Source organism: Microtus oregoni, unplaced genomic scaffold (assembly GCF_018167655.1).
Source record: "Microtus oregoni isolate MIOR12 unplaced genomic scaffold, Mior012 000008F_ref0000371, whole genome shotgun sequence".
NCBI classification, from domain to species: Eukaryota; Metazoa; Chordata; class Mammalia; order Rodentia; family Cricetidae; genus Microtus; species Microtus oregoni.
This window is the reverse complement of record NW_024543067.1, coordinates 22,560,193-22,571,134: the sequence shown is the minus strand read 5'-3', so window position 1 is coordinate 22,571,134 and position 10,942 is coordinate 22,560,193. Positions and strand designations below refer to the sequence as shown.

The 10,942-nt window shown below is 39.3% G+C and overlaps 1 protein-coding gene across 1 annotated transcript in view; it reads left to right on the top strand.

The window, feature by feature from the left end:
• Positions 1-1,144: 1,144 nt before the first annotated feature.
• Positions 1,145-10,942, top strand: part of Atp6v0d2 (ATPase H+ transporting V0 subunit d2) — a 42,067-nt gene continuing 32,269 nt past the window's right edge. The window contains exon 1 of the mRNA XM_041657709.1: positions 1,145-1,274. Within this exon, the coding sequence (XP_041513643.1) occupies positions 1,145-1,274 (130 nt within the window). The remainder of the gene's footprint in view (positions 1,275-10,942) is intronic.

Genomic DNA, 10,942 nt, shown 5'->3' with positions numbered 1-10,942 from the left:
GACCAGTGGGAGTGTTTTTCTCTCAGATCTTCAGGCAGTCTTTATTAAAATACAATTAAAATGCCACCACACTACAGCAGCATTTACATTGATTGGATCTCTTCTACTTCCAGTCAATGTGGACATGCTGAGAAAGCCCAGAGCAGTTCTGACTTCTTAACTTTATGTGAGCATTTGGCAGAATACATAGGCAATCCTACCTAGGAAATTCACACTGAAGACATTTGTTAGTTTGTGATCTAAGTATATTGGGAAAACAAGTAATCCTTTTGGAGCAATTATGTGCTGGCTTTGTTGATACCTATTGCATTGCCAGCTGTGTTTTCTGAGCTACCTCATCGCTTTTGAAATCTGATTCTTTGTGACTTGGGCAGTCAAAAGTGTCTCAAAGTAACCAAATATATATAAGTGCATTATAATCTGCCCAGTGTGCAAAGGAAGTTGTGGCTTATTGTTAAATAAATAAATGTAAGGCTCTGGTCCTAGACTAGTTAAGAAATAACCAGCAGCCCTTGGCAATTGTAAGACATGACTAATTATTTGTTTAACAAATACACTATATTACAGAATTAGACCTTCTGTCTGCAAACATTTATTATTTTTTTAAAGAATGCTTTTTGATTATTTTATTTTTAGAGACAGAGTTTCACTCTTTAACCCAAGTTGGTAAATTCATGGTAAATCTGCATAAGTTTCTCAAGTTATACTACTAAAGGCACAAACCATCACACCCAGCATTTTCAGTGTTTTAAAAAAGAAACTTTTGTTCATATTAACATTCCTCAAAAAATGTAACGTAATTAAAGTTCAACTGTGGAAAAGGTGTATTTACATAACATCCTGGTCTTTCATTGAGTCTCTCATTGGTAAAACTCTCTTGACCTTGACTATGGGAGAAAGAGATGACCAGGACCCATCCTCTCACCTTTGCTCCTCCTAACAGTGAATTTCTCCTGGGGTGTACTTAGACCATCTGGCTGACTCACTGTTGATATAAAAACAAGATCCAGGCACTGTGTTGAAAGCTGCTGAAACTGGAGCAAACTAGTCAGTAGCAGCCTGACTATCAGCTGAGTGACTGAGACACCCACACTTTTCCAGACCAGGGCCAGTGTTCTGTGGCAGCAACTTCAGCCTGAGCACTATGCTTGAAACTGCAGAGCTACACTTCAATGTGGATCATGGCTACCTGGAGGGCCTGGTGAGAGGATGTAAAGCCAGCCTCCTAACTCAGCAGGACTATGTCAACCTAGTGCAGTGTGAGACCTTGGAAGGTAAGTCCCTCACCTCATCCCATTAAAAGAAACACAAACAAAAATGATATTGTCCTCTGGAAGGGAGGAAAAGGGCTGCAATCACCTACTCAGAAGGTCAGAACAGGTTCTTAGTCCTGGAATTCAGATGCCTTTGGTTTAGGGACCTTGGATGTGAGGAAAAAAGATTGATATCTATTTATATAATTTAATAGTTTAACATTCCCTTCCATTGTGAATGCAGGTGATAAACCATGGCTAGTGGTCTGAGCATCACCTGCTACTGATATCCACCCAGAAACCCACAGCTATCCCCTGATGTTCTTGCAAGTATTCTCAAATATATTAATGCTTCTTAGTTTGAATTTAGATGCTACTCTAATTTCAAAGATATTTTTACCTTGATTTGTAATGTCTCAGTTAAGAGTATATTGTACACATTTTTAATATATTCTCATAATTATACTTTAAAATATTGTGTTTCCTTTGTCATCCTAACTCTCTTTTTATCCATATAACTATAAACAGTACTAGGTAATACCCTTCACCAACATGAGTCTATGGAGAAAGAAACAGCTAAGAGTTTTGGTTTAGAGAGATTTTTGTCTGGCTCCAGCTTTTCAGTATTGATTTGAAAATTTGTTTGAGATTTGCCTTTAACCGAAAGACAAGTGAAAAAGAAAAGCCAGGAGTGTGGTGGATTAAAAGTCTTGGTTTTAATCTCTGCTACATCTAAGTTGGTGACTGAGTTTTCAAAGTCTCTGAGCCACAAAAGTCTTCCCTTATACGCAGGGAAAGAATTCCTACTTAGTTATTAAGGAGAAAAATAGATATGTACCCAGTAAATGATAATTTTCCTTAAATCACATTTTTCTTAAACCTTAACAAAGAATGCACATCTGTAACTGTTTTATTATTAAAAACATCTTTGTTTACTCATTTTGAAAAACATCCAGATTATACTAGAAGAAAAAGCAATAAGGGAAAAATTCTTGGAAAAGTAATGAATTAGGTGGCAAAAATGGTTTGGGGTGGACAACAAACCATGTTTTTAAAAAAACCTTTTGAAGGTGACTTTGATAGTTAACTTCCTTGTAAGGCTGAAGGAAGCTAAGATCACCATTATATAACAGTGACTAGTTATAGCCAGCATTAAGGGCTCAAGGTTGATATCAGCCTTGTCTGGCCTTTCAATTTACTTTATAAACAGATCTTTCAAATGATATATAATTCTATTGACTACAAACAATGATACATAATTCCAAATACAGTTAGGAGTTTGGTGACTAGAGAATGTTAATTGCTTATAGAAATGTCTGTATAAATTAAAGTAGAAAAAATCTTTAACACAGGGAAGAATACATGCTTCAGAGAGAAGTCAGCCTTTTGGATAAATTCTATTTAGTTTTGAGTCAAGCCTCTACAAGCAATAAAAAAATGCTAATTTAAATGCAAGCAAAACTTGAGCTGCCATTTGACACCAGACACTCACTGCTCATATCAGAGAGAAATCAAAGAAGTATCAAAGTTGGAGAAAGAATTCTAGGGTATAAAAAAGTAAGGAGGAGACCGGGCGATGGTGGCGCATGCCTTTAATCCCAGCACTCGGGAGGCAGAGGCAGGCGGATCTCTGTGAGTTCAAGACCAGCCTGGTCTACAGAGCTAGTTCCAGGACAGGCTCCAAAGCCACAGAGAAACCCTGTCTCGAAAAACCAAAAAAAAAAAAAAGTAAGGAGGACATAAATAAAGAATTAAAGGTTACAAGAGGGGCTGAAGAGATGGCTCAGTGGTTAAGAGTAAGAACTGCTCTGGCAGAGGACCTGAATTCAGTTCCCAACACTCTCACTAGGCAGAAAGGTCGCCACCATCTAGGAACATCAGCCACAGGGGCATCTGATGCCTCAGGCCTCCAAAAGCACCCCCATTCAAATATACACATACCCACCCCTCACACATGTGAGTACACATAATTAAAAATGAAATAAAAGCATTTTTTCTTTTTTAAATTTATACAATGATTTTGCCATGGAACATTTTAACCAAAAGATTCACTGAAAGAGGAAAGGGAAGAGAAGAAGATGTATCTGGCCTAGAACAGTTGCCTAACTGGATTTAATATCTTTATTTTCAAGGCAAGTTTTCAATCCCTTTTTGAGACCTCAGGAATGATGCTTCTTGGAAAACTGTACATGTACCCACACATATAACTTCACAAACAACACTAAGGGGTAGTGAACCATGAGAAGGCATCCCTGTATCCTACTTGGGAAATGCTGCCCAGTTCATCATTGCTTTATCATCATTATATCTCATGATTTTTCTTTCTTCTCAGTACAAATTTTTTTCAATTATTCAATTTTCAGATATCTGTCTACACACTCAGAACTCAGAAGGGTGGGCTGACCAAACAGAACCTCAGAACAGCTTATAGGGACTGCTTCCAACCTTACATACATTTGTGTGACAGACAACTATTGGAAGATACCCAGAAATTCATATACCAAAAGCTAACCACATTTGAGTTATCATAGACGCTGAAAAAAAATCCAGATGAGAAAACCTTTTAAGCATTTTTAAAATATGTACCTTTGGGTAAGTGTACACCACATGTATGCAGGTGTCCACAGATGTCAAAAGAGGGCATGGATGACTTGGAGCTATAGTTGTAGAAAGCTGCACATCACTTGTTATATAGCTCTGCAAAAGCAGCAAGCACTCTAAATCTTTGAAACATACCTCTAACTTCTTAATTAAGAACTTTTTGTCCTCATACACCTGAGTACACTGAGGCTTAGACTGGCTGTGAGCAACCTACAGGCTACCAACAACAGAAAATAGAGATATCAGTGCTTCTTTTTCCACTTGATTTCTACTAAGAGACACAGGGTACATTGTGAGATATGGCTCAGTGATAGAGTGCTTGCTACTTGCCTAGTCATGCATGAAGCTCTAAGGAACACCTCCAGCAACACATACACACACACACACACACACACACACACACACACACACACACAGAGAGAGAGAGAGAGAGAGAGAGAGAGGACTCAAATTGTGCTGTTTTGATGCCAATTCTGTTTTACTAATAGAAATAACACAGACTGCCCTACATAGTCCATTTCTAGGATGTTAGGAAGTAACAGCTCTGGAAAGCAAGGTATTTGTTGCTTTTGTGAATATGCAGGTACCCTTTTTTTTTTTTTTTTTGGTTTTTCGAGACAGGGTTTCTCTGTGGTTTTGGAGCCTGTCCTAGAACTAGCTCTTGTAGACCAGGCTGTTCTCGAACTCACAGAGATCTGCCTGCCTCTGCCTCCCAAGTGCTGGGATTAAAGGTGTGCACCACCACCGCCTGGCTGCAGGTACCCTTTGAGCCAACTCATGGCTAAGAATCAATCAAGAGGATCTTCTGGGATGAAAGTTAAGGACTTAAGGACTTCTGTTTACCTTTGCAGAGTATGCACTATGTGAATTGTGAATAAAGAAGGGAAGGTAAAACTGTGCTGTCACAGTACTATGTTGAAGCAGGTGCATTTTGCAGAGGAAAAGCTAACTTACCAAAAATTGAATTTTTTTCACTGTGTTAAATCCTGTAGTCTTTAAGCCTGTTCTGATGTGATAATAGCAGACTATTTTAGAATCATTTACAAGAATACATGGTATTCAAGTAACTTTAGAAGACAGAAAATAAAATTGTCCAGTAAAAAACTTTGGGAATCTTCATATTCAGGTTTGTGCTGACTTGTGGGTATCACTGGACAAATGTGGTCAGAAACACTCACCCATTCCAAGTCTGACTCTGACTAATGGAAGCATGAACTAGTCATGGGAGTCAGTGCAAGTCAGTCTTTCCTGGGAACAGAAGAAGGAAGCTACTACTCTTGAAAAAAACACACCATTTTCATCAGAATGTCAACTACAAATAATTGTGGAAATAGCCATACCTCTTAGAAAAAGACAAGGTGGAGATGCCAATACCTGAAGTTCAGTAATGAATAGGCTTTTTCGAACACAATGAAAGAGTGCACTGGCTCTGGGGTGTGGACAATACTCTATAATGGATTTTCACATTGTTCTCCTTGACACAAATTTTTGGAAGGTAATGAAAGATGCCCACTTTATATTCCTGACCATAAGGTCTCTTTAAAGGGAATTGATCTCCAGTCCTTTCCCAACTGCGCCTTTAAGTAGGAACTAATGCAGTTGGCATACATTAAACACTTTCTGGCTAAGTCCAAAGAAGAAAATATGGATAAGATATAATTCCTGCCTTAAAAGGACTCTCATTCTAGAAAAGGAAATGGTTAGGCGAATAAGAAACCCTTAAAGAGGACAGTTTAGCAGAACCAATCAAATTTCCAAATGCATAAAAATAGTGCCAGGAAGTTTCACCTTCCATCGTGAGGCTTACACACATGTGAGAGGACATATGTGCAAATGCTCTTTGTTGTATTATTATTATTTGTATTATTATAACACAGCAAAAGATGGGTGCTGTGTTAGTTACTTTTCTACTGCTGTGATAAAATGCCACGACTACAGCAACTTATAGAAGGGATGGTTTATTTGACCCTCTGGTTCCAGACAGATGAGTCCATGATGACAGACAAGAGGCATGGCAGCTAGAGTTGAAGTTGAGAACTTAACATTTTGAACACCAAACAGGAAGCTGAGAAAGAACCAGAAAGGGCACTGAGGCTTTGAAACCTCAAAGTCCACCCCCAGGATGTACCTCCTACAGCAAGGTTACACCTCCTTAGGTTCCTGTAACATTGCCATCCTCCATCTTAGGGACCAAGTATTCAAATGACATAACCTATAAGGAACATTCTCATCCAAACCTCCACAGGTGCCAATCAAATGACCCACTGTAGGGAACTAGTTAATTAAGTTTGGGGACATTCTTACTGTAATGGAAAAATTAAAAATGCAGCAGGATCCCTGGTGGCTACAGTGGCAGAAATGCTGCAGGTCCCTGAGCAGCAGCAGTGGGCAGCTGGTCCCAAGGGCAGCCAGTCCTTGGCAGGGACTGGTGCAGGTCCCTGAGCAGAAGCAGTGGGCCATGTGGCAGCAGGCAGCGAACAGCAGGTTCTGAGAGCAGCCAGTCACAGGTAGGGATGGCACAGTTCCATGAATGGCTGCAGTGGGCCATGAGGAGAGACAGACAGATGAGCATGCTATGAGACCATACCACAGGTCTCTGAAGGCAGCTGGTCCTGGGCAGGGAGCCATGTGGTGGGAGGCGAGAGACAGAGACATGGATAGGTACACCATTCAGAGTGAGGTTGAATATTTATTTAGTGGGTTATGGAGGGGGGAGGGGTAAGGGGAAAAGAAAAAGAAGACAGAGAGAGGGGGGAGGGAAGGAGGGAGGGAGGGAGGGAGGGAGAGAGAGACAGAAGTGGGAATGGGAGAAGTGGGAAGAGGCGGAAGCTGCCTCTTAGAGAGAGAGAGACAGAAAAGGAAGGAATTCAGGCTAAACGCAGGAAGGAAGATCTGCCTGCCTTAGTGGAGGGGGGAAGTGAGTATTGCTTGTCTCTTAAAGGGACAGAATAGATCATTACACTTATAATGGAATATTCTACAGCTGGAAAAACTTAAAACTAAAATAAGAAACTCCTGTATACTGGAAGTGAAAAGATTACCAAGATTAGCTCTCATGAAGTGAGCTAAGCAAAGAGGACCATGTGTGGGATGATATGTCTTAGCTTCTTAAAAGGTGTTACATTTTTGAAAAAAAGTTATATTATTATCTAGATGCAAAGAATATGTAATGATTTAAAAGAAACTAAATACAATTATTATAACAATATATTAGAATATATAATATTATATATTACCTGAAGATAAGAGTAAGTGATGTGGCATATAAGAAATATTGGAAATTTTTCACTGTATACACTCACATACAGATTCCTTTTACATTTAAAATATGGGGGCCAAGGAAATGGCTCAGCAGTTAAGAATACTTGCAGTTCTTGCAGAGGACTGTTTTAGTTCCCAGCACCCATATCAGTTCACTACTGTCTATAACTCCAGGACCATTACACAAATACACACACACACACACACACACACACACACACACACACTAAAAACTTTTGTGAAAAAGTAAAAATACATATAGGAGAAAGACTGTTATTACAAAGACTTTTCTCTGAATCATTAGACACAATTTGTGCCACATTCTGGGATTTACTTTTGTTTTATATTTAGATGAATATGCAACACTATTGCTGTTCCATGGTACACTAGTGGCTTTCACTCAACTGTCAACTGACCTCTGCCTATCCATCTTTCAATCCTTGGGTCAGAAGCTTTTGACATTTTTTATACATATCTCTTGAGTCACAAATTCCCTTTACCTACTTTTCCTAGAAAATATCTGTTTCCCTTTTAACCCTCATTTTAAGTCTACTTCTAGAAGCCCTTTGCTATAGTGGCCGTGGTGACACAGAATTGGAAAACTTCAACTTTGTGATCCTTAACATGCAGTGAAATAATTGCACAGAAACTATATTATTTACAATACTGTGTGGCCAGTAGATCAAGCATATTTCTGGCTGAATCTTAACCCATTTCTATTAATCTGTGTATTGCCATGTGGCTGTGGCTTCCTGTATAAAGTTTCATCTGATGTCTCTCTCTGGTGGGGCTACATGGCATCTCTCTGATTCAGGCTTCTCTCTCTCTCTCTCTCTCTCTCTCTCTCTCTCTCTCCCTCTCCCTCTCTCTCTCTTCTGTCCTCTATATTCTGTTAAGCCATTGGCTGAGGGCAGCTTCTTTATTAACCAATAAAAGCAACACATAAACAGAAGGACTTTCCACACCAACTTATGTCTCTATTAGGGTCCTCTTCGCTGTCTAGGTTCTCTGGATTGTGAATTGTAGGCTAGTTTTTCTTTGCTTTATGTCTAAAAGACACTTATGAGTAAATACATATTATATTGGTCTTTTTGAGTGTGAGCTACCTCACTCAATATGATGTTTTCTAGATCCATCCATTTACCCACACATTTCAAGATGCCATTATGTTTTTTTTCCACTGTAAAATATTCCATTGTGTAAATATACCACATCTTCTTTATCCATTCTTGGTCAAGGGGTATTTATGTTGTTTCCAGGCTCTAACTATGACAAACAATACTGATATGAACATAGTTGAGCACATGTCCTTGTGGTATAACAGAGCATCCTTTGGGTTATGCCCTAAAATGGTATTTCTGGGTCTTAAGGTAGGCTGTTTCCTAATTTTCTGAGAAATTGTCACACTGATTTCCAAAGTGAGGGTGCCAGTTTGCACTTCCACCAGCAAGGGAAGAGTGTTTCCTTTACCTCACATCCTCCCAAGCATAGTTGTCATTAGTGTTTTTGGTCTTAGCCATTCTTACATGTATAAGATGGAATCTCAGAGTTGTTTTGATTTGCATTTCTCTGATGGCTAAGGATGTTGAGCATTTCCTTAAATATCTTTCAACCATTTTAGATTCATCTGTTGAGAGTTCTCTGTTTATATCTGTACCCCATCTTTTATTGGATTATTTGTTCTTTTACCAGCAAAATTTTAACACATCTGTCTCTGCTGGTGGCTTCATGGCTTCTCCCCTGATTCTGTCTTCTCCCAGCATTCAGTTTAGTTTTCCCCACCTAGCTTTGTTTTGTTTCACCCTATTAGGCCAACCCAGTTTACTTATTAACCAATGGTATTCACAGCATACAGAGGGGAATCCCATATCAGTTTCTATTTGCTAATTTCAGCTCTCAATTTGTTTATTTCCTGCTGTCTAGTCCTTCTGGGTGAGTTTGCTTCTTTTTGTTCTAGAGTGTTCAGGTGTTCTGTTAACTCACTGGTGTGGGATTTTTTTCCAGCTTTTTTATATAGACATTTAGTGCTATGAACTTTCCTCTTTACACTGCTTTCATTGTGTCCCATAAATTTGGGTATGTTGTGTGATCATTTTTATTGAATTTTAGGAAGTCTTTTTTTCTTCCTTTTTTTTTCTTTACCCCTTTGTGATTCAGGTGAGCATTGCTTAATTTGCATGTGTTTGTGTGCTTTCTGAAATTAGTGTTGCTGTTTAATTCTAATTTTAAGCCATGGTGTGGTGTGGGAGGTCCTTCTGTCTATATGTTGCTTTTATTGGTTAATGAATAAAGAACTGCTTTGATCCTATGGCAAGAACAGAACAGAACCAGGCAGAAAAAGCTAGGCTGTATGCTGGGAGAAAGAATGGTGGAGTCAAAGAGATGCCATGGAGCCACCTCCAGAGTCAGACATGCTGAAACTTTGCCAGTAAGCCACTGTCACATGACAATACACAAATTAATAGAAATGGGTTAAATTAATATGTAAGAATTAGCCAAAAAGAAGCTAGAACTAATGGACAAAGCAGTGATGTAATTAATATGATTTCTGTGTGATTATTTCGGGGATCTGAGCAGCTGGGGACCAACAAGCAGCCCCTCTTACTACAATGGTGATCCAGTAAGATACATGGGGTTATTCCATTTTTTTAATCTGTTGAGATTTGCTTTGTTACTTAGTATGTTGTCAGTTTTTGAGAAGTTTCCATGAAGTGCTGAAAAGACGATATATTCTTTTATGTTTGGATGGAATGTTCCATAGATGTCTCTTAAGTTCATTTGAGTCATAGCATCTGTTAGTTCTCTTATTTCTCTGTTAATTTTATGTCTTGCAAACCTGTCCAGTGGTGAAAGTGGGGTGCTGATGTCTCCCACTATTACTGTGAGGGGTTTAATGTATGATTTAAGCTTTAGTAGTGTTTCTTTCTTTCTTTCTTTTTTTTTTTTTTTGGTTTTTTTCGAGACAGGGTTTCTCTATGGTTTTGGAGCCTGTCCTGGAACTAGCTCTTGTAGACCAGGCTGGTCTCGAACTCACAGAGATCCGCTTGCCTCTGCCTCCCAAGTGCTGGGATTAAAGGTGTGTGCCACCACCGCCTGGCCTTTTTTTGTTTGTTTGTTTGTTTTTTGAGTAGTGTTTCTTTTAGATATGATGGTACCCTTCTATTTGTGGCATAGATGTTCAATATTGAGATTTCCTTTTGATGGATTTTTCCTGTAACTAATATGAAATGTCCTTCTTTGTCTCTTTTGATTGATTTTAGTTTGAAGTCTATTTTGTTAGATAATGTTAGATAATGGTGTTAGAAACACCAGCTTGTTTCTTAGATTAATTTGATTGAACAATTTTTTCCCAACCTTTTACTCTGAGACAATGTTTGTCTTTGAGGTTGAGGTATGTTTCTTATATGCAGCAGTAGGATGGATTCTATTTCAATATCCAGTCTGTTGCCTGTATCTTTGTATAGGTGAGTTGAATTCACAGAGGTCACTTGCTTGGGCTCTGCTCTGGCAGAGGTTGCTGGCTTGGGCTTGTTCGCAAAGATGTCTTTGGCTTGGGCCTGTCTCTGTGAAGATCCCTGACTTTGTCCTGGTCCCATAGAGGTATCTGATTTGAGCCTGCTCCCCTGGTGGTTGCTCTCTCACACATGTTCCTGCAGAGGTTGCTTTTTCAGACCTGCTCCCACAGAGGTAGCTAGCTCAAGCCTGCTCCCACAGAGGCTGCTAGCTCAAGCCTGCTACCACAGAGGTATCTGGCTCAGATCTGGTACCACAGAGGTAGCTGGCTCAAGCCTACTCCCACAGAGGTAGCTGGCTCAGGCCTGGTACCA